The sequence below is a fragment of the Aphelocoma coerulescens genome, chromosome 5 (assembly GCF_041296385.1).
Source record: "Aphelocoma coerulescens isolate FSJ_1873_10779 chromosome 5, UR_Acoe_1.0, whole genome shotgun sequence".
In the NCBI taxonomy this organism is placed as follows: domain Eukaryota; kingdom Metazoa; phylum Chordata; class Aves; order Passeriformes; family Corvidae; genus Aphelocoma; species Aphelocoma coerulescens.
The window spans coordinates 2,902,345-2,928,501 of record NC_091019.1 but is presented as its reverse complement, the minus strand read 5'-3'; the positions used below and the strand labels follow the sequence as shown (position 1 = coordinate 2,928,501).

Here is a 26,157-nt window from a genome sequence, read left to right as displayed (position 1 = left end):
TCCAGGAGTTTCAGGCTACTTAAACTCGATTTGAGCTACTTCTCAGCTCACAACTCCTTCCCAAGCCTCATCCTCCGGGCTGCCTTTCCCACAGCTCGATGGGAAGGGAAGCAGTGGCTCCTCCCCCTAAACACACCCCACACCCACTGCCAATTGCTGCGCCCTGCCCAAAACCACCGGCTGACACGAGGGGTTGATCCACGGTCTCGTCTGTTTTCCATAATCCAGCACTTCAGGGACTCCAGAGTCAGACAACCACGATCAGTCCCAGGTTACAGGTACTGGCACAAACCAGCTGCAATTTCAGAGGCTTCCCTCCCAGCAGTTGGGAATTCAGTGCTGCCAAGAGCCCGGCAGTGATGATGGATTTATCTGCTCCTATGGATTAATCCCCAGCACTCACTGCTAAGTGCTGCTGGAGCATCTCTCCAGGGAAAAAAGCTGTGCCCTGTCCAGAGGGTCTTTAGCGGGGTCCCTGCCAGTTTCCCATGATGGATGGGAAGCTGCTACAGGCTGGATCTCAAAAGAACTTAAGTAATTTACTGAAAGCTTCTAAAAGAGGGACTTGTTTCCAAGTCTAAGGCAGCTCAAATCCAAGGGCTCACCAGGATTCCTTGTAAAGTGCTGCATAAATGTGTCTGTGTACCGGAATCTTCCTTTAACCTGATTTCAGGTTAACAGCTGCCTGGGATTTTAGTTTAAATTTACATCAGCCTGTGACAAATCAGATAGAAAAAAATATCCAGAAGCTCAAGGTTGACTAAACACGAAGTAAAACAAAAAAACAGCAGCTCAATTCCTGCATGGCCCAGATCTGACACTTCAACTTCTGTGGGAAACAGACAGAAGTGCAGAACAAAGTTCAATCCTACCTTCAAGCAATTCCCAAGGAGCTGAGCACCCTCCAGTGAAATCCTGGCTTGGGACAAGGCTCTCCTGCCTGTGGCATTGATGTGGGTGAGCACAGGTGCTCCAGCTGGGAGTGACAGTTTCTTGGAAGGCAACGTCTCCTACCTGGATCTGTGCCTTCCCCAGCCTTTGGTGGCCGCTGTCTCCATCCTCCCACACCTCCTCATCTTCCTCCTCAGCAGGCCTGGCTTCCTCATCCTGCAGAGCAAGCACAGGGACAGTCACCAGCCTGCTCATCCCAACCCTGGGCAGCAGGGATGGACTGCTGGGACCCCCTGGACAGTCACCCCTCTGCTGGGCACCATCCCTGCTCTGCAGTCCATTCCCGTTCCTGGCCTGGCATCTCCTTTGAATGGGATGTTCAACCACAACCACTTGCTCTGCTGGCTTTTGGGACAGCAGAGACTCCCCCAAGGCAGTGGGCAAAGCTCCTGTTCCCACACCCTCTGCCTCCCAAAGCCCTGCTAGGGCCAGGCAGAGCAAAGGAAACCACTCAGTTCCTGCTGGAAATTTCCTCTTGTGCCCATAAACCCAGGGAAATCGTGGCTGCCCCATCCCTGGAAGTGTTCAAGGCCAGGCAGGACGGGGCTTGGAGCAGCCTGGGCTAGTGGAAGGTGTCCCTGGACTGAACCCAGCAGTTCCTGGGTTTTCCTGTGGCTGCGCTTGTATTGCTCTGGCCTGAACATTTTGAACACCAGTGAGTTCCTGCCCAAATATCCAAAATCAGCATTTTCAGTCACATTCCATTTATTCCCCATTCCCATTGTTACTTCTGTGACATTCATTATTGCTGCATCAAGAGAAATGATCAGGAGTGGAAATTTAAGAAATAAAAGACAAAAAAATGGCTTTTGTGGCACATTTTTGTTGAGAAATCAATCCTGGGGGGGGGGGGGGGATATAAGTCACCAAACAGGACTCCAATTTCAATGGGAGCAAGAGATAAAACACTTGGAGGGCCCATTGGATCTGACACAGCTGGGCAGGTCCAGAGAGAGACCTCGGCAGCTCCTGGCATCTGAGGAATGAGGGTGGTGCAAGGACCAGCACAGGATCCGAGCCCACCACGCCTCATCCTGGGAGGCTCTACAGGAGCCAAATCCCAGGTAAGGGCATTCCCCAGGCCATCCTCCTTCAGGGACACGGGAGTGCCCTCCAGATCCCGACTTCTCTGCACAGTTAAGGAAAACTCAGAACTCTCCAAAGCCGTGTTACCCCAAACTCTGTTCGCTTCTGAAAACCAGAACATAAGGAAAACACCTGGGGAGCAATGGGAAGGAAAGCTGCTGGAACAGCTCTGATTTCACACATGGTTTTTATCATCCATTATACGCCGGCTGGGACTTCCCCTACCTCCACTGCTGACTGCCTCACTTTTACCTCAGAACACTCATTCTCTGCCCCGCACATTAACCCAGATTTTACCCCAAAATGTTCATTTTGTCCCCTACAGAATCCGCCCCGGAGCGACGCCCCGGGCCCCGCACGGCCGAGGCAGCTCCGGTGCCCCGTGCCCGCAGCTCCCGCTGTGCCGGGACAGCGATCCCTGTGCCAAACACCCATCCCTGTGCCGGGACACCCATCCCTGTGCCGGAATACCGATCCCCCGCGGCCCCCGCCGTTCGCTCGGGGCTGTTCCCGGTCCCCGCTCACCTCCGAGCCCGGAGCAGCCGCCCCGGTGCCCCCGGCCCGGCCGCGCTGCTCCCCGCGCTCCCCGCCACTGCCGCTCCCGGCACAGCGGCCGCCGTTCCTGCCGGAAGGTGCCGGCACCGGCACCGGGACACGGAGCTGTCCCGGTCGCTGTCCCGGTCGCTGTCCCGGTCGTTGTCCCCGTCGTGGTCCCGGTCCGGCTCCGCGTCCCGGTGTCGGTGGAGCCTGGGAAGCGCCGAGGGCGCTCGGAGCTGCAGTACCGGGTGTGCCCACAAGGCGGCAGCACGGAGCGTGGGGAGGCCAGCGCGCATGCGTAGCGTTTTGAGGGGTGCCAATAAAACCCCGATTCCAATCCCATCCCAGATCCCAGATTTCGGGTGTTACAGCGACAGGAAAATTCCGAACACACAGAGCTGTTTCTATTTCCTTCACACAGATCATATTGTCTTATGTTTTCAAGCCCTTTGCTGTTTCATTTATAAACACAAACGTTTTATTTGTATTTTCAAACCCTACAGATCCATATTCCATTTCCTGCCTATAATACAGCAGATACGGGGGGTTATTTTTAAATCAATTTATATATGAATTAATATTATTTCTAAATACATAGAAAATTAGAATCTTCGCAGTTTTAAGTATTTTACACACAAACCCCTCAAGAATTTTCAGGCATTTTTTTGGGCTATAATCTCCCTGGTTTTGGGGAACCCCACCTGACCCCCCTCATCTCTCACCCCACAGACATTGGGGTGCCCCAAATGACACCATCACCCTCTGGACTCCCCCATCTCCCTTTTTCCTCTCCCCCAGAGAAGGCACAAAACGAGTCCAAGTGCCCTGCCAGCAGCTCGGTGCTTCCACAAAGCTCTTTCCACATGGACATCCCCCCAAAAAAGAGGGAAAAATCAAGGGAGAGCAGGGCAGCACCCCAAAGGGTTGGAGTCTCCCCAGCTCCTGTCCTACAGTACAGGGAGTGTCCCTGAGGATGGTGCCTCAACTCCTACTCAGGCTCTGCTCTGCCACACTCTCCCTCCATTCCTGCACTCCGGACAACGCCATGAGATGTCTCATCCCTTCCCCGCGGTGCTGCTGCAGGGAGATCATGGCACCAATAGCTTGGAAGATGAGTCCAGACCCTGGAATCCGAGGGTCTGATATCCAACCCCTCTTCTGGAGGGTCCAAAATCGAACACCCCTCACCGCAGCGGGGTCATCCTCTCTTTTCAGCTAACCGGGAGCCACAGCTGGACCAGGCAGTGAGGATCCTACTTTTTGCTTTCCTCACGGCGTTCCTCAAGTCCGCGTTCCTGAGGCTGTAAACAAACGGGTTCAGCATGGGCACAGCGACGGAATACAGCAGGGAGATGACCTTGTCCTGCTGCAAGGAGTGGCTGGAGACGGGGCGCAGGTACATGAGGATGGAGCTGCTGTAGTACAGAGCGACGGAGGCCAGGTGGGAGGCGCAGGTGGACAAGGCCTTGCGCCGCCCGGCCGCCGAGCGGATCCGCAGGACGGCGCCGAGGATGGATGAGTAGGACACCAGGATGAAGGCCACGGTGCTCAGCGTGTTGAACCCCACCACGACGGCCACCACGACCTCGCTGGCGCGGGTGTCAGAGCAGGACAGGGCCAGCAGCGGGGGCCCGTCACAAAAGAAGTGGTCGATGGCCCGGGAGCGGCAGAACCGGGAGTGGAATATGGAAACCGTGTGGAGGGTGGAGCTGATCACTCCAGCCAGGTAGGCCCCAGCCAACATCCCAATGCAAATCCTCCGGGATGTGAGCACGGAGTAGAGCAGGGGCCTGCAGATGGCCACGTAGCGGTCATAGGCCATGGCGGCCAGCACGTAGCACTCGGTGGTGGCCCAGGTGGCAAAGGAGAAGAGCTGGGTGACGCATCTCACAAAGGAAATCACCTTCTTCTCTGCCAAAAAATCCCTCAGGCTCTGGGGGATGATGGTAGAGGAGTAGCAGATGTCCAGGAGGCACAAGTGGCTCAGGAAGAAGTACATGGGGGTGTGAAGGTGCGGGTCCATACGGATCAATACAATGGCTCCCAGATTTCCTAGGAGAGTGACCATGTAGATGGCAAGGAACAGGACAAAAAACATCACCTGCAGGTCTGCCCGGGTGGTGAAGCCCAGGAGAATAAATTCAGATGCAAACGTCTCATTTTCTCCAACCATACTGAACATTTTATATATGCAGTTCAGCTGCTTTCTGCCTTTAGATTGAAAGGTTTCATGCAAATAAATCCATCGATAATGATAAGAATGTCAGTTTTGGTCAAGCAGTTACAAAGCCTTCAGTCAAGAAAAGGTGAATTCTCCTTGAAAGAGAAAAACCACAAGTTCCTGGCACCAGTATCCCTGTTCAGCCAATGTATTTGGAAGCACGGGCACATTTAAGGCATTAAGAAGGGAAATACGATATCAAAATAATTCAGAAATAAGTTGCAAGGCTTCCTCCTAGTTCTCCTCTGTCCACTTACACATGGAATTCCATGATTTTCCTGATAATTGCTGGGAAAATAAAATTATTTCTCATCTTTTGACCATTCCCTACTCAGTCTGAGCACTTGAGGAATAAATACCTGCTCCCCATGTCCCAGGAAGAGATTTTCTAGGTGAAAGCATTGGAAAAAGGGACTTCCCTTAGTATATTTTTTCCTGGCTGTAGAAATAAGAGCCGGCGTTTGCCTTACCTCACTTTGCTTTAGATGTGATGCTTAATTTGGAGGTAAAAGATAAATTCATGTTCCATCTTGCTGTTCACCAGGAAGAGATCAGCAGCTCGTAAAATCCCACACTGCGACAGAATAAATAAACATGGTTTTTTCTCCTGGATAATTATGGCTTGATGGAGTTACACCAGAGAGTAAACCAAGAGTAGGCACTGCTGGCTCCTGACAAACAGATCTAAACCTGGAAATCCTCATTATTGCATGAGCCTTGGTTGGAGGGCTGAGTTTCACCTCCAGAACCCAACATCTCCTTTCAGGTGTTCTGTGGTCTCCTGGAGTTATTAACGAGGATTTAGAGCTGCTTTTCACCACCCATGTGGAGATGCCCGAGGCAGAGCCAGAGGTGTTAAAAATAAGGAAAACCAAACATTTTTGGGGCTGAATCTGCTGCCATCAGAGAATTTACCTCAATTTCTTGCTTAACTAAAATCCAGCCTCGCTTTTCCTTACTCAACCAACCAACGTTACTTTGTGTGATGGATCGGAGACCTGGAATGGAAATAAATTCAATTAAAACCCATGGGTTATATTTTATTCCTGCTGAGAGGCAGGTGGTTGGTGTGGAATAACTAATGGAGTGCTCATCCTTGTCCTCCTGTGGTGAGGATCTCCATTGTGGCACCCAATTTCCATAAAATCTTAGGGCACAGCAGTAGAAGAGCTTCCAACGAGCTGCCCTAGGATTCACCGAGATCACCCCATCCAACCTGGCCTTAAACACTTCCAGGGATGGGGCAGCCACAGCTTCTCTGGGAAACCACCTCACCACCCACCCAGGGAAGGATTTATTCCCAATATTCCATCTAAACCTACCTGAAAGTGGAGTTTTGCTCCTCTTTGCTCCCAGGTCCCTTTGAAGCAGTTTTTATACTTCCAGCTGCTCCCAGCTCCAGCTGGAGAGATACACCAGGGCTTCTCCCACATAACACCTGTGTTTCCAGAGCTTTGCCCTGTGGAGGATTCACAGAGCCAAAACAAGTCAGGGAATAACATCTTACCCTCCAGGGAGCTGTCAGACCAAGCGAGGGGCAGCCAAGCCCTGAGGGGTCCTGGGCTCCTCCGCTGCCAAGTCAAGATATGAAGATTTAAAAATTAGCGGCAGCAGAAGGTGTTATTTGAACAACAACAGTTCAAAAATATTGCCTTTAATTGTTTAATACATCCTAAAACTACCCCCAGGGGGAGTTTATGACAATATCTGTACTATGGAAGGGTTTGGGTCAGAAGGGACCTTATGGATCATCTCATTCCAACCCCTGCCATGGGCAGGGACACCTTCCACCAGCCCAGGCTGCTCCAAGCCCCGTCCAGCCTGGCCTTGGACACTGCCAGGGATCCAGGGGCAGCCCCAGCTTCTCTGGGAAATCCATTCCAGGGCCTCACCACCCCTTCAGGGAAGAATTTCTTCCTAATACCCCATCTAACCCCACCTGAAGGATTCAGACAACCTTAAGCATCAGCTGAAAATTATCCTAAGAGAAAAATAAAGTGCAGTTTAAAGCATCATTTCCAAATGTTAGGAGAACTTCAAACATCCAATGTTTTCAACAGGCTCGGGAGCTGATGCTTGGAAAACAAAATATCCAGGTGGGATCAGCCACATGAGGCCATTGTTTTATTTACTGCCTGTTTCTCAGTTTCCTGAGCAAGAACAGGGCACTTTGCTACCCAAGGCTTATGGGAACATCAGGAAAAAAGGAGGGTTTATGTAGAATAAAAAGGAGATGATGTTCCCAGCAATGTCCAATAGATGGTGGTGACATACAGGAAATGCTGATGGATATTTTTTAACCTTTTTCCCCCTTCCAGTTCTCCATTTCATACCTTAAAAGGACTTTTATGGCTCTTTAACATCCCTTGGGATTGACAATGGAGCACCACGGTGCACTAAAGGAGCAAAAACAAGTTGTTTGTGTGAAAACAGGAATTAATTTCATTCAGAAGCAGATGAAACACAACTTTTCACAAAGAAAGGGTTTTTTTGACAAAAAAAAAAAAAAAAAGCAGGTTGATTTGTCATCCTTGCCAGCACCAAGTTTTCACCCAGAATATGGAGAAATGAGGGAGATGTAATTTCTGTCAGGAGTTACTTCTTGACTAAAAAAGGGAACTTTAAAATAATTATCACTCTCAGTTTTTTTATTTCAGGTTGTTCAGGTTTTTTTCTTGCCTTGTTTTGTTATTTTTCAGTCCCTTCTCCCCACTGCCAAAGTGCAAATCTCCGGATACAAACTCCCCTGATAATATTCCTGACTTTGTTTTTAACAAACCACCAGGGGCATAAAGTGGAAAACTAATTGTAGCTTTGTTGAAGGCTTTGAAAGGCAGAAATTGGGGGTGGAAAAAGGAAAGGACAAAGGTGACTGTTTCAATTGAGCCTGGAAATTTATCCTGCTTTCAAATAGGGAGTGATTTATTAATTAATTCATTGACTTGGCTTATGGGCAATATCTCTCTATCTTCAAACTGCATTAAAACTGAAAATTAATTCATTTAGATGTTGTCCTTCCATCTTTCCTAGGAAGGGCTTTTCATGGCTCCCTGATCCAGCCCAGAAATCATGGAAGTCTGGAATGTCTCATTCGTTAAAACCGCATCAACTTTATACGGGGGATCCTGAGACCTTTCATAGAATCCTGGAATGGTTTGGGATGGGAGGGACCTAAAGGATCATCCAGTTCCACCCTGCTGCCATGGGCAGGGACACCTTCCCCTAGACCAGGGTGCTCCAAGCCACATATCCATAAATATATATGGATATAAATGTATAACTTGCCATCCTAGGGCCAGAGATCTCCTAGGTGTCTTTTCTGATCCAAAATTATAAATATATATTAAAATCCAATAGCAATTTTTAGATATTTACATATAAAATGCATTCTTGGGTTAAATGTGTGCACCAACACCCACATGTTACTGGATTTTCTTCTCCCCCACAAACCTCCATGAATCCCACTTCATTTCCAGCTGAAAACAAGGTATGGGTGAGAGCCCTGGCATGAGGGAGGGGGAAAAAGAGCCAGACAGAATTCCCTGCCCCTGATAACACAACAAATCAGCATAAAAGGATTAAAGATAAAAATCCAATTCTTACCTCACCAGAGGAGCATTGGGATCAGACAGTTCCTTGAGGAACCCTTTCCATCAGCAAAACATCCTTTAATAGAAATATTATTTAATGTATTTATATTAATATATTGATATGGTATGATATTTATACATAACTTTACTTCAGGGTCAGTAGGTGGGTTTATTCCTGGTATCCATTGCAAACACCTTAGGGTGTCCTAAGTACCTCTGGCTGGATCCCTGGAGCAGCTGGCTGGGATTACAGGAGGTGAGGGCTGATCCAAGCCTCCAGGTAATGAATGAACCCAAAAGGCTTCCAGGCTACTCCTGGTTTAGCACCAGGAGGTCTGTACAGGACCCACCCATCAGATCCAGAGTCCATTAAACCTTCTTCTACTACTCCAGGTATTCCTAGGAATATCCCAGCCACCCACAAAGTACAGTCTGGATCCACAGATGGGATTTCTCTATCAGCTATCAACAACATTAAGAACATCCTATGTTATCTGAGGTGGAATTAGAGGGATCAAGAGACTCCAGGTAGCCTAGAAGAGGATGTGCCATGTCCAAAGGAGATCCATGCAGGGTCACATAGAATCCTGGAATGGTTTGGGTTGGAAGGGGCCTTAAAGATCATCCAAAAGCTGATGTTTTGGTTGGGTGTAGCTCTGCAAACAACAATATTTTAACATCAGTGTTGGAATTTGGTGAGTTTCTACACCAAAATTTCACCACCTATACCCATCAGTCCCTGTTTTATTACCAATCTTCCAGGCACAACTTCAAACACCCCCTCTTTTCTCAAAATAATAAATAAAACCATTAAATACAGTTATTTCCATGAGAAACTTCTGATACTTAGAAAAGAACAACCAAGAAGGTAAACCAACTTGTAAAAAAAGGTAAATAATTATCAAGTAATTAAGTATAAACCTTTGAACAGTTTATCACTAAATCCTTCCTCTGCCTTTGTGCATGTTCCAAGAAAAATGGCAATTTTTGCTTTCATGGCCATTTCTGCTCCATTTCTCTGGCATTGCCCCAAATCAGACTTATTTTGTCTCTCTCCAGGACTGTATTACACCAAATCACCACTGACTTCCCCAAAAACCTGTTTTTCCACCTTCCATCCTGCTTTATAAATCAGAACCTAATTTATTCCAAGCCTCCTGATGTTCTCTGAGCCAAGACTCCAAACCACCAGGTGAGCTGGTGATGATGAGGCAGGTCCAAGGTTGACCTAAATGCTATGGTTTTTTATTCCTCAGTTGTTTATTTTAATTATGAATCCAATCTTTCGAACTGTTCTATTATGTATCATTCCTGCTGGATAAAATTCACATTGATAAACTTGTGCTTTACACCTTTATGAGCTCCAGCAGGCTGAAGCATCCGAAAACAAAGTCAATCCCTGGTCAGGGTTGGATCTGTGATCAAGGCAAGGTGCAGATTAAAGGAATCCAGAGATGTGCACATGTTTGTGAAACTGGAAACCAGGACTTCTCCAGTATAACTCCAGAGGGGAAATAACCTCTTTGGGCTGAGCTTAAATAGAGTTTGTAGGTCAAGGGTGTGGATGGAGCCCCCAGATGGGGTGATTAATGCAAATTAGTTCACTCTGAGACAACTAATCCCTGTCTGAAAGTGCTCAGAGCCACCTGAACATGCAGGCTGCAAGTACTTCAACGTGGATAATCCCATCCTTGAAGGAAAACTGGGCTGTCTGGTGTCCACAGAGGGACATCAGCAGCTCCAGAGCCAGAGGTGCTTTGTGTGACCCCTGGGGAGCCTCTGACCAGCCGGGCATCGCTGGTGCCGTGTGTCCATGTGACGTGGTGGCTCATCCACAGGATGGATTTGAGATCCCTGAAGCACAATAAGTTTCAGGATTCCATTCTATCCCTTTTTTTTTTGCTCTTTTCTTTGTTTATTTGCTCTGCCATGAGGAGCCCTGAGAGTTTTATCCCAGGAGAGCAGAGGGAACATATTTACAGCCCTGTCACCCACAGGCTCAGCTGTAGGAGTCAGGGAAGGAGCCCATCCCTCTCCACATCAGCCTGGATGTTCTCTGCTGCTTTTGGGATAAACCCTTGGCTCCCACCACTGCAGCGAGGGCACAGGAAGAGCTGTAAATCCAAGAGAAAGAAGTTGACTTCCTTCTTCATGTCCTCATATCCTCTTTTTTGGGGGGCTGTGTTGGAAAACAGCCTCCCAAAAGTAGGACTTTTTATAATAAATGGGAGTAATGGCTTGTGCAAATTGGTTTTTATTTTCCTTAGGCAGCTAAAGCAAGATAAATGGATTTATGGAAGTGTTAAGGATGAGTCTTTTTTAGTTATAAAGAACTGTCAGCAGAATACAGTTGCTAACAAATCAGCCTTTGGAACTGGATTGTTTTAAAATCTACTCCCATTCCAAGTAAGTTTTATCTTCATTCCCACGGTTTTTGGATGTTTCAGCCTGCTGGAGCTCAGAAAGGTATAAAACATGAATTTATCCATGTGAATTTTATCCAGTGGGAATGATACAGTTTGATGGACTGGATTAATAATTAAAAGCCAAGGAAAAATGTTTTTAATGTGGTGTAATCTGGGATTTCACTGGCACTGGGACTTTCTCCCACTCCAGGTTTATGTTATCTCCAATGAGATTCCTCCAAGCTGTCGTCTGAAACAAATTTCTTTCAAACCATAAGGGAATAACTATTTGATTCTTTTCTTCATTCTGAATTAATATGTGCCAGAGTAAATCCATCATTTTACACATCCAGGCATGGAAAAACAAACTTGCCATTCGTGTTACTTCAAGCTCCGTGTACTTTCCCAAGCACCTCAGCTGATAAGTAAAAAACTATAGAATTTATGTTTGGAAAAGACATGGAAAATACCAAAGTATGGCAATTTAAATGGTGATTGGTCGGAGTTAAACATGGCCCAAAAGCTAAACTCTGGGGTTTACCATTTTGATGGATTTCTTCCCTTTGCCTCAGCAGGTAGCACCCGGCCATGGGAGGAAACCACACGCAGCCCAAATTCATCCTCCTGGGAATTACAGACACTCCGTGGGCACGGGCCCCTCTTTTTGGGCTCTTTCTGTTGATTTACATCATCACTTTGGTGGGGAACGTGGGGTTGATGGTCTTGGTTTGGGTGGCTCCCAGCCTCCACACCCCCATGTACTTCTTCCTTGCCCATTTTTCCCTGGCTGACGTCTGCTATTCCACCATCATCTCCCCCAAAATGCTCACAGACCTGTTATTTGGGAATAAAACCATTTCCTGGGCCGGCTGCGTGACACAATTCCACCTCTTTGCTCTCTTTGCCACGGCCGAGTGTCACCTCCTGGCCACCATGGCCTACGACCGGCACGTGGCCATCTGCCACCCCCTGCTTTACGTCACAGTCGTGTCCCCTTGGGCCTGCTGGCAGCTGGTGGCCTGGTCCTACCTCGTGGCCTCCCTCAGTGCCCTCATCTACACCAGCTGCACATTTGGGGGCTCCTTCTGTGGGCCCCGCCAGGTCGACCACTTCTTCTGCGACGCCAGCCCTGTGCTGAGGCTGGTGTGCTCCGACACCCGCGCCAGCGAGGCCGCCATCTTCGCCCTGGCCACCGCCAACGGGCTGGGCACCAGCCTGGTCATCCTGCTCTGCTACGGCCGCATCCTCCGCACCATCCTGGGCATGCGCTTGGCACCCAGCAGGGCCAGAGCCTTCCACACCTGCACCTCCCACCTGGTGTCCGTGTCCGTGTTCTATGGGGCTCTGTTCTTCATGTACCTGCAGCCGGCGTCCCGGCACGGCAGCCGGGACAAGGTGGCCTCTGTCTTCTACACCGTGGTCAGCCCCATGCTCAACCCTTTCATCTACAGCCTGAGGAACAAGGAGGTGAAGGCAGCGCTGGGGAAGTGCAGGAGGAGGATGTTAAACCACTGCCGGCATCAGAGAGATGCCACTCATGGCATCAGGGAGTCCTGGAATGCTTTGGGTTGGAAGGGACATTAAAGATCATCTGGTCCTACACACCATGGCCAGGGACACCTTCCACTAGACCAGGCTGCTCGAAACCCCATCCAACCTGGCCTGGAACTTTTCCAGGGATGGGGCAGCCACAGCTTCTCTGGGAAACCTGTGCCAGGGCCTGCCCACCCTCACAGGGAAGGATTTCTTCCCAGAATCCCATCTAAACCTAGTCTCAGCTTAAAGCCATTCCATGTTGTCCTGCCACCCCATGCCCTTGTGGAAGCAAACCATTCCTCTAAAGTAAGAGATGATCCATAAAAATAACCAGATTTTTCCCTGATCCTAACAATTTTATATAGATTCTTCCACAATTCCTCACAAAACTCAATTACAGTATTTATCCTGGAGAAATAGACCTCACAGTCACATATTCCTTGGGAGGAAACCAGGAGTGGGAGCCTCAAACCTGAATTCCCTTTGCAGCCACCAGCCTGTCGAAAGAAATCACTCCAAATTATTCCAGGCTATTATTCCAATTAAACCTCTCTTTCTCTCAGGAAGAACAAATCATAGTTTTATTGGTTTATAACTTATTTTGCACTGAGTAGTATGTATTTTTCTTGCAAGTTTATTGTCCTTATCCCTAAACTCCAATAAAATTCCTCATTATTACCTGTGAGTTATTTATTAGAGTTGAGCTTCTGGGGTGGGAGGGAGCATTTGGGACGAGGAAGATTATTTTTTAATTTGATTGGTAAAAAAATAAGATAAAAGGCTTAAAAAGTGCATTTTTGCCAGACTTAGAAGGATAAGAAGCTGATGCAAGTCAGGATCTCAAGATACACCTTGGAATATCAAGGGGAATGCAAGCGTCCAAGTGCCAAAACACACCATGAAAACCTAACAAGTGTGTTTCACTCAAAATTTAAGCACGTGTCTGGTTTTCATAGGAGAAAGAATCCTTAACACCTGATCTATGGATAGCTGGGAGCTGTCTGGGTTTGGAAAAGGCCATAAAAAAGCCAAAAACAACAGTTCTCCAAATCATGGCTCAATAAGGAAGGTACAGGAATGGCCACAACATTGGGGGGAGAGCAGCAATCCTTCACCTTTTCCTGGCATGCACTTTTAATGGCAAAAACATCCTAATTTCTGCTCATCCCAACGAATTCCACAGGATATTTATCATTTCTGAGGGCAAACTGAGTTGCAATCCTGCAACTTCCTTTCACAATTTGGGTGGCCTGGATAAGGTCAGCAGACACTTCCCCATCTTCCTCCTCTTCTCCACACACCTGATTTTGGTTGTCCCTCACCCGTTGACACCTTTGAGGGGTGGGATGAGCTCTGACTCCACAGGGAGATAGGCCTTGGCTGAGGCAGGGAAAGGGGGAAGCAGGAAAATTTTCTCTTTGGCGTTGTGTTGTGTAGATGCTGTGTTCTGAGGAGCTCTATGAGAATTAAGTTCCATTTCAAAAGTGAATGGATGGTGTACAGTGTCCTCCCTTCTCTGGAAAAAAACAGCAGGAGAAGAGGTGTTTTAGGTCTGGGGGAAAGTGGCTTCCACCTGGGAAAGGTGGATCTGGAGCTGGATGAAGAAGTTGGAATCGATATAATTAGATGATAAAGGGCTTGGCAAGACAGAGACTTCTGATATCAAAGTTGGGTGGGAAGGGACTGTAAAGCTCATGCCATTCACCCCCTGCCATGGTAGGGACACCTTCCACTGGACCAAGCCCTGTCCAACCTGGCCTTCAACACTTCTAAGGATGGGGCAGCCACAGCTTCTCTGGGAAACCTGTGCCAGGGCCACACCACCCTCATGGGGAAGGATTTCTTTCCTTTACCCAGTGTAAACCCACTCTCCTTCAGTTCAAGATTTTCAGGTTTTAATGAAGAATTAAGAAAGCCCACCAGCAGGTCTGAGCACCAGAGTCCCACCATACAAGTGGTCACAGCTATTTCCACCACAAGTGATGCTGCTCCCATTCCCAGGGCAAGAAGAGATCCTTGGGGACCAACCACCCTTCAGGGAATCATCAGCTTAACAAGATCTTCTGGGCTTTGCCAAGAAAGTTTCCTAATCATCATCATGGAGCTTCTCAGAGGGCTTTTCAACAACAATTTTTTTCATTCTTCTTAACAAGCCGTGAGAGACTAATTAACAAAGAAAAACAAGGAAGAAACTTTCTTCCTTGTTAAAGACAAAGTGAACTTCTCCAGCTGCTTTGTTTGCCAGATCCAGGCCCTGGAGCCAAAAAAGCTGGAGGGTCAATGTGTTGCCATGGGATTGTGTTAAGGGACATTAAAGCTCATCCAGTGCCATCCCCTGCCATGGGCAGGGACACCTTCCACTATCCCAGGTTGCTCCAAGCCCCATCCAGCCTGGCCTTGGACATGCCCAGGGATCCAGGGGCAGCCCCAGCTTCTCTGGGAATCCTGTGCCAGGGCCTCCCCACCTTCACAGGGAACAATTTCTTCCCAATATCCCATCTAAATGTTCTGTCAGTGTAAAGCCATTCCTCCTTGTCCAGCCACCCCAGGCCCTTGCCCAGGGTCCCTCTGCAGCTCTCCTGGAGCCTCCTTAGGCACTGGAAGGGGCTCTCAGGTGTCACCTCTACAGGCTGAGCTCAGACACAGGTTAGTGCTGAGTTAACAGCTGGACTCCATGATCTTAGAAGGCTTTCCCAACCTAAATGATTATGGGATTCTGTACCTGTTTCTACCCCATATCTGCTCCTGGTCAGCATTCCTGCCTCTCCTTCTGTGCTCAGTTTCACTGTACTCTCCACAGTTTGTTCGTCCTTCCTCTGTGTCTCATGATTTATTTTGGAGGGGAAATCACACAACTGCCCAAAACTAAGCAAAACCTCTTTAATAATAAAGCCAAAATATGATCAAAATGCCAGGATAGGGAGCAGTGGTGGGTAATTCCACCAGAATCCTTAGGAGCTGCCAGATGATGGCTCTCTGCCCCTTGAGCAAGCTTGGGCCTTGAGTTTGGTCACTGCCCACCCTGTGGTGGCACACAGGAAATTTCCCTTAGAAACTAATGACCGTGGAAGCAGCTCCTTCAGGAGGAGACTTGCACTGGTAAATAAGCACCATAGTTTCAGGAAGTTAAATGGAAGCTTGAGGGTTTATGTCCCACTTCTTTATATACATACATATATATATATATATATATATATAAAATTATGTGTATAAAGACCTTAATATATAAATTTCTTTATGTATATAAAGAAAATTCGTTTATAAAATGTCCTTATATTTTTTTTTCTTAAAATATATATGATTTTAAATAGATATAAATTTATCTCTTGAAATATATAATTGGCTTCTTGGCATCACAGGGAAATAAAAAGAACACCAGTTCTTACAGTAAGAAATAGAGATTCAGGGACTGGGAGACAGCTCAGGATGTGGAGAAGTGCTGCAACTGCTAATTGGGAAGAAGGGAGAACACTTTAGAAACTCTCCTGCTGCATTTTATTTTTACATTATCAGGGATGTGTCTAAAAACCCAGAGAGTCAAATACAGAGGGAGTCACAATCAGGGTTGTGAGAGAAAAGAGAAAAGTTTCTCTTTTTTTACATCCTAAAAGAAGGAAATGGTCGCAGCAGCTGTAGTCAGAACAGATGAAGAATCCCTGGTCCTCAAGCTCTACAAGTGATCAAGAAGGGCTTAAATTCCTGAAATTCAAATAGTATCAGGCAGCAAAGACAAATAAAAAAGGAAATACTATTTCTCAGCAGAACCTTTCCTCCCCTATCAGTCTCCAGAGCCCAGCCTTCACCTCCTGGTTCCTCAGGCCGTAGATGAAGGGGTTCAGCATGGGGGTGACCACGGTGTAGAACACCGAGGCCACCTTGTCCTGCAGCCGGGAGCTCCTGGAGCTGCGCCGGGAGTACATGGCCATGAAGGAGCCGTAGGAGAGCACCACGACAGCCAGGTGGGACGCGCAGGTGGAGAAGGCTTTTCGCTTCCCCGCGGCCGAGCGCGGGCCCAGGATGGCGGCCAGGATGAAGGCGTAGGAGAGCAGGATGGCCAGCATGGTGGCAGCCAGGTTGAAGCCTACCATGACAAACATCCCCAGCTCGTTAGGCGCGGGGTCCGTGCAGGAGAGAGCGAAGAGCGGGGGCCCCTCGCAGTAGAAGTGGTCGATGACATTGGGGCCACAGAAGCTCAGCCCAAGGGCCAGGCCCGTGTGGACGGTGGCATTTGTGACCCCTGCCAGGCATGAGCTGGCCACCAGAAGCACACAGAGCCCTCGGGACATGGAGAGGGAGTAGAGCAGGGGGCTGCAGATGGCCACGTAGCGGTCATAGGCCATGGCAGCCAGGAGGTAGCACTCAGTGGTGGCGAAGGCCACGTAGAAATAGAACTGCGTGAGGCATGCGGCATGAGAAATGACCTTCTCCTCATCCAGGAGATCCCAGAGCAGCCTGGGAGTGATGCAGGAGGAATAACAGAGGTCCAGGAAGGACAGGCTGCTCAGGAAGAAGTACATGGGGGTGTGGAGCTGGGCAACCAGCTGGATCAACACCAGCAGCCCCACATTCCCCAGCAGGGTGATCACGTAGATCACCAGGAAGACCACGAAGAGAACAACCTGGACATTGCCCTGTTGGGAGAATCCCAAGAGGACAAAGTGAGCACTGGAGGTTCCATTCCCTTTGGCTGCCATCCTAACGCAGGTGCTATAAGAAAACGGAGATGCAGGGTCAGCACATTCCTGTTTTCTGCACAAACACGTTAAAAATGCCTTTATTTTTATCAGCAAACATAACCTGGAGATGCAGGAAGTGTGGGATTTACTGTTTGGTTCGAAATACATTTTAAAGCAGCCAAAGTTCACTGCTGGGTTTGTTTCTAATGGTTTTAGTCTGCTTTAGCCACTGATGGGGTTTGATAAATCACTTTGCACATTGGAAGGTTTATTCCACCTCCTGAAGACATTAAGGGGGTTGTTACTCATCAGATTCAAAGCATTAACTACAGTAATTTATCCTGACTTTAGAAATCATTACTCATTTGAAAACCAAACTGAAAACAGTAAAAACCACCCAAAAAACAACCCCAAGCCTCATTGGTTTAGAAGATCCAAAGGAGACAAAGCACCAGTGACAGGTCAGGACATCTTTAAAATTTTTTTTTGAAGAGTCAGAACATACGAAAATAAAATAAAATTCTTCCCTCCTTCCTGTGAAACTCTGAAATTCAGGTTCAAACTGGAAATTTAGTGTATTAAAAAACCCTTTAAATATGGTGATGCTTGTGTCATTCCTTTGAGAAGTGTGAAGTGGAGAAAGAAAAGGGTTTTTAAACCCTGGAGGCCCCAAAAATGTTGTAGTGCCATGAGGAACTGGGGGGAGTAAGATGCTGATATACAGTTCAAATAAATAGAAAGAAATATATGTAAACTGGGAAATAATCCAGGTAGTGCTGCTATGAAATGATTGATCTTCAGGGCCAGGTTGGACAGGGCTTGGAACAACCTGGGCTAGCACAAGGTGTCCCTGCCCGTGGAACATCACTGGAGGATCCATAAGGTCCCTTCCAACCCAAACCATGGATTCCACGATAAATTCCTGGGTTTCACCTCAGAGACCCTGAGCTTGGATAATTATTTGTCATGAGAAGAGGCTCCCACCTCAAGCCCTCTCCTTGCAACAGATCAACTCCTTGCAGCCTTATTTTGGGTAAAGCTCACCTGTTTGCTCACATCTCGGGCCCTTTCTGCTTGATCAGATTTTATCTCCTAGACCAAAATTTCCAGGGAGAAATAAACCCAGATTTCTTCCAATATTAGTGTGGAAGACAGGAATAATTTGCCCTCACAAAGAGCATCAAAACTTGACCAAAAAACTTGCTGTTTGTCACAGGAACACCAAGGGGTTTGTCACTGCCCACCCCTGGAGGAAGAAATTTCCCTTGGGAATGGATGACTTTGGAAGCAGCTCCTTAAGAAGACCTGCACTGGTAAATAAACACAATTAGTTAAATAAACAGTTTCAGGAAATTAAATGGCAGCTTGAGGATTTATTTACCACTATATATATGACCATTTTAATATATTAAAAAAGTTAATATAGAGGTTTATATATATATTATACATGCAGCTACAGATATAATTAATACATATAAATATTTTCCTAGTACATATAATTTAATTTTCTATATTATACGTAATTATATATATTTAAATTTATCTTTCAGAATATAGAATTAATTTCCTGGCATCACAAGGAATTAAAAAGAACTGGTGTAAGAAATTGAGATTCAGGGATTGAGAGACAGCCCAAGGTTTGGAGAAGTGTTTCAATTGCTAATTGGCATGAAAGGAAAACTCTGCAGGAACTCTCCTGCTGCAATTTATTTTTACATTTTCTGGTGATGAGGATGAGCTGACTTTAAGACTTTTAGGTTCAGACAGACCCTTCAGTCAATTTGCCCAGAGTGAGCCTCCCAATTCTGCTGATATGAGGAATATTCATCCAAAATTTGAGTTAGGAATTAAGGTTCAGATGTGCTGGAGTAAATGTTTTGCCACCAGGAAGGACCTTCATGATTTCTTGGAGTTATTTGTTTATTATATTCCATAAAAACCTTCATGGACAAGTTCCTGCTTCCACAAACACTTGGGAAGGATAATTTTCCCCATCCAGCAAAAAATTGTCTCAAAACCACTTAGAATTTCAGCCTCTCTGGTTAATAAGATACTCACAAGTCCTTGAGCTGAAGTCCACACGCTCCATCAGTCTGGCCAAAACCAGGAACTTTTCTGTTTCCATCCTCTAACGTGGCCGGAACATTTAAGTTTAGCCCCATCCCCACGCAACCAATTACCACAGAGTCTCTGAGGCACCTGAACACGAAATGAGCCTTCCCCAGAGCCCCTGGGAGCCATCCCGAGGCTCCTCCCTGGAGTTTTAGGGATGGGATCCCCACAGGACATCGGATTGATGCCTGCAGAGCCTGAGCGATGCCATTTGTGAACACAACGTTGTCAGGAGGAAACACCAAAACAAGGATTTTTGCTAAAGGCTTGAATTTGAAAGATTTTTAAATTCTTCTCTAATTCTATATTTCTCTTCTCCCCTCCCCACCCCAAAGAGGCTGTTCCTCCAGCTCTCAGTCAGAGGTTCATTGCAGGAAGTCACTTGAGTGGCTGTCTATGCTTTTCTCCAGCTGCTGGTGGATGTCCTTGCACTCAGGAGGTATCGATGGCTCATCTCCATCTTGGTGGCCACCACAATGTCCTCAGCTGCTCTCCAGCCTGTCCCAGTGTCTGGGACAATTATTCCCCCATGGGCAACACTCAGCATTTTCCCTTTTCTAAGTTGTCCTGGTTTCCATCTGCCCATTTTTGACCAGGAAAGCTCATTTTGAAAAGCCATTTTGCAATGTGTGCTTCAAAATGGCTGCAGGAGACTCACCTGCGGTCATCTGCATTGGCCAGAGAATCCTGGAATGGCTGGGGCTGGAAGGGCCATTAAAGCTCATCTCATTCCACCCCATGCCATGGGCAGGGACACAGGATGACACATGAAGGGGGTTTGTCCCTCAGGAGCAAATATCAATGCTGGATGTTCCATTTCTTTCCTCGAACCCCATCTGGTGGTCCCCGCTCCTCTCATGGTCAGATGCTGTTCTCACAGAAGTTGGACACAGTTCACCCCCTTTTACTCAATCCCCACTTCCAAAATGAGCCAAAACCTTTCAGTTTTGAGAGCAGCAGCTCCAGCATGAAGCCACAACGTGCAGAGTGACAATGCCATGGCCACAGACTCAGGGTTTAATTCACTAAGGGCTCATGTTCCTGTTTAAAGGTCAGGTGATGGTCAAGGCAAGACCAGATGGACAAAAGTCATTGAATGGTTTCTCAAACTATTATTCAAATATTGAATATTTTTCAAATATTATTTAAAATATTCAATATTTTATTGCCAAACAATGGTTGTAAGGCCCTGGAGCAAGGAGAGTTGCTCTGGGGCTTATGTTTTAAATGTCTCAATGTTTTATTAAATTAATAATTATGGGGGGTTTATGTTTTAAATAAAACATTAAAAGAAAGATTAAAGATTAAAAATAGTCTTCAGTCATATTTAAAGAAAAAATGTACTGTCTTCTCTGCATCTAAATTAAACAACATCCTGAGGGTGGCAGGGAGGATCAGAAGGGTGGGAGAACAGCAGGAGTAACACAAGGAGGTCCCAGTTCATGGTCCTGATCACAGAATCATGGAATTGGTTAGGTGGGAAAAGTCCTCTAGGATCATCAAGTCCACCCATTCCCACAGCAGTGCCAAGGCCACCACTAATCCATGTCCCCAGGTATCACATCCCCACAGCTTTTAAATCCCTCTAGGGATGGGGACTCCACTGATGCCTTAGGTTTTAACTTTTATATTTTTCAAGTCCTGCACTGCCCAGTGTGTGACTCTGAAGTTCCTTGTAGCTGTTCACTTCTGCTCTCTCGTGCTAGGTTAAACATAACAAAGCCTCTCCAGGCCTGCTCTCCAAGGACACCCAGACCGTCCTAGGCCCAAAAAGTATAAACCAAAGGCCTCTAAAGGGGGGCAAGCTGAGGGGAATTACATCATAGAACTGAAGCTTTAATTGGAGCATTAACCCTGATATGCAAATGAACCAAACCTATAAAGGTGTGAAGAACTCGTGACCTGGGGTCCATCTTGGGGTCCATCTTGGGGTCCATCTTGGCAGTGGCCTCTGGCTCCCCAGGGGCACCTTTGAAGGCCTTTCAAATAAATACCCACCTTTATTCCCTTACTCCTGTCTAGTCTCTGTTTCTAGGAGGCCTCTTAAGGCATCACCACCACTGCCCTGGGCAGCCTGATCCAGGGCTGGACAATCATTTCCATGGAGAAATTTTCCCTATATCCAACCTAAACCTCCCTTGGGGCAACTTGAGGACATTGTCTCCATATCTGTGGACGTGTGAGTTGAGGACCTCTGGGGTCCCTGCCATGGGGGGTCAGCACAGCTGATAAAAGAGGAACAGGAGCATGAATAGTTCAGGGGGATTGATCCAGGCAGCTGGATTAAATAATAACCAGGGAATTATCAGGAAGCTTTGGGAACAAAAGATTCAGCTGATCGACCCTGAGTGCCTGAGTTGTATGTCATCAATAAATTAGCAATTTCCTTGATCCTGCCTTGATTTAACCCAACCAAGCAGCTTCTCCTCCATCCCGTTATTCCGTGTCTCTAGGAGAGCTGCATCACTCTGGATTTCACCATGGACCTGGCACAGGGTGAGATAAAACACAAACTGGAGGGTTTGGGTGTTTTTCACATATGCAGTGCTTGTGCACCAAAACATTTAACACCAAATATGTCACAGAATTCTGGAATGGTTTGGGTTGGAAGGGATCTCAAAGCTCATTCAGTTCCAACGCCCTGCTGTGGGCAGGGACACCTTCCACTAGACCAGGTTGCTCCAAGCCTCATCCAAACGCCAAAACTGGAGTGAAATTGTTATTCTCAGCTGATACTGAACCAGCCAGCATATAATCTAAATCAAAGTGCAGGAGGCCCTGAAAATGTCCTGACATAGTTCACAAAAATCCCAGGCTATCACCCACACCTCCAGTGTATCTGGCCAGAAAGTTAAAATATCCAAGCTGATTTTCTTTTCCTGAGTCTCGTCCAAGCCTCCTTTACCACCTGGTTCCTCAGGCCGTAGATCAAGGGGTTCAGCATAGGGGTCACCACAGTGTAGAGCACAGCAGCCCATTTATCTCCTCCCCTGGAGGTTTCTGACCTGGGGATTAAGTACATGAAAATCAGTGACCCATAGAAGGTGCTGACAGTGGTGAGGTGGGAGGCACAGGTGGAGAGGGCTTGGCGCTTGCCTCCAGCAGAGCTGGTGCTCAGGACGGTGAAGATGATGACCATGTAGGACACCAGGACCACCAGGATGCTGAAAACACCGAGCAAAGATGAAGTCCTCTGGATGTTGAGGCTGAGGGTGGTGTTGGAGGTGGAGAGCGAGATCAGCAGGGAAATGTCACAGAAGAACAGATCGATGGCGCTGGAGCCGCAGAAGAACAAGCTGGACATGCTGATGGTTTGTCCCACGCCATTGATCAGCCCCAGGAGGTAGGACCCGGTCACCAGCCGGGAGCAGCGCTCTGGGGACATAACCAGGGGGTAGAGCAGGGGGTGGCAAACAGCCACGTATCGGTCATAAGCCATCACAGCCAGCAGGACACACTCGACCATCTCAAACAGGTCAAAAGTGAACACCTGAGCCATGCACCCGGCATAGGTGATTCGATTCTTCCCCAACAAAACCCCAGCCAACATCCTGGGGGTGATGATGGTGGAAGTGCAGAGGTTCACAAAAGCCAGGTTGCCCAGGAAATAATACATGGGGGAGTGGAGCAGAGGACTGACTCTGATCAAGGCAATCATCCCAAGGTTCCCCAGGATGGTGACGAGGTAGGTGAGCAGGAACAGCAGGAACTCGGCAACCTGAGCTGCTGGTGCCTCAGTGAACCCTGCCAAGACAAACTCGGTTGCTTGGGAGCAATTGCTTCCTGCCATTCCTTCCATGTGCGTTCACTGAGTGACCTCCTCGCTGGAGATTTCTTCCAAGTGGAAAACCCTCTTTCCAGTGGGATCTGCTTGGACACAATCCTACAAGATCTAAAGCAAGCGTTCAGGCATTGATCGATGAGAAAGAGCTGGGGAGAAGTCACAGTACAGGCAGGGAGAAGAGCTAGGTTACACAACTCAGTAGCTTTACCCTGGTGCCACCTTTAATCCCGTGTGTGTGTCAGGTTGTGCTCGAGCTCAAAGAGAGCCCGGAGGTCCAGCTGCACTCCGACTGATTTACGGCGGCACATGAAAAAGGCAGAAAGAGGGAGCTCCTCACCCGAGGGAGCTGCCTCTGAGCAGGGTGTGAAGGCACGCAGGTGGAGGCAAAGAAGCAGAGAGAAGGGACTCCTCGTATGAATTCCACACAGAAGGTTTATTCATGTGAAAGGGACGAAGAGCCAAGGATCTGAGGGTTTCCAGGGATTTTATAGTGGGGATAGGAAAGGTGGGGATAAGGGATACGGCCAATAGGATATGGGATAGGAAGCAGAGTTGAGAGCAAGGGAACCAATGAGATTAACACATAGGAGGGATTTAGGGAAGGAACCAAGGGGGTGTCAAGTAACGTGGAACGTTCTAGAACTAATACATATTAACTTAAGAGCAATTAATATTAACAAACTTATACATAAAACAGGAAGGGGAAAACACAAACCAGTCATATAAAAATATGTAAACTGTGGAACTGGGGGACTGTGGGTTCTCACCCTAACTAGAGAGTGGGTTGCTAAACTTCAGTGCCTGACCACCACAGCTTGGTGTTGGTTGCATCCTCAGGAGTCAGGGTGGCTGCAGCCACCTGCACCGCCACATGTGTGTTCAGTTTGGGACTTTGAAATCATCCAACATATCCTGGAACAAAGAGAAACCTGATAAAAGCTGTAAAAGCACAGATTTAATTATTCATCCTTGGGTTGGCATCTGCCAACTTCCTGCTTTGTCTGTCTTCTCCATAGAATCCTGGAAGGGATCTTGAAGACCATCCCATTCCACCCCAAGGGCAGGGACACTTTCCACTAGACGAGATTGTGGCCTTGAATGCTTCCAGAGAAGGGGCACGCAAAACTTCCTGACTATGAAGTCTCCCCTCCCTCCTGGATGCACTGGTTTGGCTGTAAAAGATTTTCCCAGCTCTTTACCCTGTTCCTGGAGTCTTCAAATAAAAACATGCAACACCCAAAGCTGAGCAATCTCCTCCTGAAAATATTTCTTTTGGGGAAAAAAAAGTAATTTAAAAAATCACCTTTTGGACATGCCTTATATCAGCAACGGTAAGATCCTTAAGTGTTCCTTACAGGAGAGCTTCCAGTCCTCATCCAGGAGACCTTTGTGGTCAGTGAGGAGAAGACTTCAGAGCAAGTGCTCCAACGGGGGTGTCCTCACCACACACTGCTGCAGATCACCTGGATTTGGTGCTAAGCCCAGAGTATGAAGAGCCCAGGAGCCTCCAGGTAGGAGCTAAGATGAAAATCGAAGCTTTGCAAGAGAAAACGACAGGAGATGGGTGGCTCAGCGTGCGCTGTCCTTGCTCATGGTTCTGCAGGATAATCCTCCACTACATCTCTGCACTCTGCCTGCTTCCCTCATCATGCTCTTCAAGGTGGATATTAAGGTGTTCTGCAGGTGGGTTTAAAAATATACCACCATCAGCAAAGATGTTTTTATGTAATTTGGGGATCTGGGGACTCTTGCAGCCCCAGGAGAGTGGCAAAGCCCAAAGAAGGTTGTTATCGCTTCTCTGAGCTTCTGAGTTTGGAAGTGATTACCCAGAGGAGGTAATCTCACCTTGAGTGAGCCACAGGGCTTTGGGGACTCTTCAGAGCAACCACAGAGCAAAACCCTATCTGTTGTGTCAAATTTTTGAGCATTTTGGAGATTTTCAGCTCTACAAGTGCCATGGCTGGCATTATCACACCAGGGAGCTGACAGGGACCTTGCTGGTGGGCCACAATCCCATGGGGGCTGGTATCCATCAGCAGTTCCAGTCATCAGAGATGATGAATCACCTCTCTATCCATTCTAAATTCCTTATACTCAAACCACAGCTCACTTGTCTCATCCCTGGAAGTGTTCAAGATGAGGTTGGAGCAACCTGGTCTAGTGGCAGGTGCCCCTGCCTACGGTAGGGGTGTAGAACAAGATGAACTTTAAGGTCTTTTCCAAACCAAACCATTCCAGGATTCTATTAAGATTGGCTACAAGAATCCAGGAGAATCAGAGAATATGCTGAGTTGGAAGGAATCCACAAGGATCAAGTCCAACTCTCAGCCCTGCACAGGACCATCCCCGGGAGTCACACCACGTGGCCCAGAGCATTGTTCAAATACGCAAATATTCATTGTGTCTAGCTGGTGCTGTGCCCACTGTCCTGAGGATCCAGTTCCAGTGCCCAACCACCCTCTGGGTGAAGAATTTTTTCCTGATCATCCAACCTAAATCTCCCCTGACACAACTTCAGGCCATTCCCTTCGGTCCTGTCACTGGTCACCACAGAGAGGAGATCAGGGTCTGCCCTCCCTCTTCCCCTCAAGAGGAAGTTGTAACTGCCATGAGGTCTCCCCTCAGTCTCCTCCAGGCTCAACAGACCAAGTACCCTCAGCTGCTCCCCATACATCTTCCCCTCAAGGTCTTTCACCATCTTCGTTGTCCTCTTTTGGACACTCTCTAATAGTTTCATGTCTTTATTTTGTTGTGGTGCCCAGAACTGCCCCCAGGACTAAAGGTCAGGCTGCTCCCATGGGTTGCCTTGTCATAAAAGGAAATCAGGTTTGATAAGCAGGACTTTCCCCTCATGAAGCTGTGCTGGCTGTGACTGATGACTGCATTGTGCTCCAAGTATTTTTCAATACCTCCCAGAATCACCTTCTCCATAACTTTCCCAGGCCCTGAAGTGAGACTGACAGGCCTGTAGTTTCCAGGGTCCTCCTTCCTGCCCTTCTTGAAAATCGGAACAACTTCCAGTCAGCTGGAACCTCGCTGGATTCCCAAGACTGCTCAAAAAATTGAGAGAGGTTTTTCAATGACATCAGCAGCTCTTTGAGGATTCTTGGATGAATCCCATCAGGCCCCATGGATTTGTAGGGATTTGGATTTCCCACACAATTTCAAGCCTGTCTTGTTACTAGATGTTCTACCCACTGCCCCTTCAGCACAAGGCAAAGATCCCACTTCCATGCTAGATCCAAACAAAAATGGGACC

The 26,157-nt window shown here is 47.6% G+C and overlaps 5 protein-coding genes across 5 annotated transcripts in view; 1 reads left to right on the top strand and 4 right to left on the bottom strand.

Moving 5' to 3' along the window:
* Positions 1-26,157, bottom strand: part of ABTB2 (ankyrin repeat and BTB domain containing 2) — a 171,138-nt gene that overhangs the window by 718 nt on the left and 144,263 nt on the right. Inside the window, exons 12-13 of the mRNA XM_069016368.1 lie at positions 1,015-1,107; positions 873-940 (exon numbers count right to left, since the gene is read on the bottom strand). Of these exons, the coding sequence (XP_068872469.1) occupies positions 875-940; positions 1,015-1,107 (159 nt within the window). The 3' untranslated portion in view covers positions 873-874. The remainder of the gene's footprint in view (positions 1-872; positions 941-1,014; positions 1,108-26,157) is intronic.
* On the bottom strand, positions 3,773-4,747 carry LOC138112117 (olfactory receptor 5AR1-like). Its single transcript, XM_069018803.1, has one exon. The coding sequence runs from the start codon at positions 4,745-4,747 to the stop codon at positions 3,773-3,775; it is 975 nt and encodes a 324-aa protein (XP_068874904.1).
* On the top strand, positions 11,379-12,374 carry LOC138110957 (olfactory receptor 8U9-like). Its single transcript, XM_069016101.1, has one exon. The coding sequence runs from the start codon at positions 11,379-11,381 to the stop codon at positions 12,372-12,374; it is 996 nt and encodes a 331-aa protein (XP_068872202.1).
* LOC138110956 (olfactory receptor 5AR1-like) lies at positions 16,082-17,020 on the bottom strand. The gene has a single exon (XM_069016100.1). It carries the CDS (start codon positions 17,018-17,020, stop codon positions 16,082-16,084), a length of 939 nt encoding a protein of 312 aa, XP_068872201.1.
* On the bottom strand, positions 21,966-22,904 carry LOC138110955 (olfactory receptor 5G3-like). The gene has a single exon (XM_069016099.1). It carries the CDS (start codon positions 22,902-22,904, stop codon positions 21,966-21,968), a length of 939 nt encoding a protein of 312 aa, XP_068872200.1.

Excerpts from the sequence above, each read along its gene's own strand:
- LOC138112117 (XM_069018803.1), bottom strand. The coding sequence starts at position 4,747 with ATGGTTGGAGAAAATGAGACGTTTGCATCTGAATTTATTCTCCTGGGC.
- LOC138110957 (XM_069016101.1), top strand. The coding sequence starts at position 11,379 with ATGGGAGGAAACCACACGCAGCCCAAATTCATCCTCCTGGGAATTACA.
- LOC138110956 (XM_069016100.1), bottom strand. The coding sequence starts at position 17,020 with ATGGCAGCCAAAGGGAATGGAACCTCCAGTGCTCACTTTGTCCTCTTG.
- LOC138110955 (XM_069016099.1), bottom strand. The coding sequence starts at position 22,904 with ATGGCAGGAAGCAATTGCTCCCAAGCAACCGAGTTTGTCTTGGCAGGG.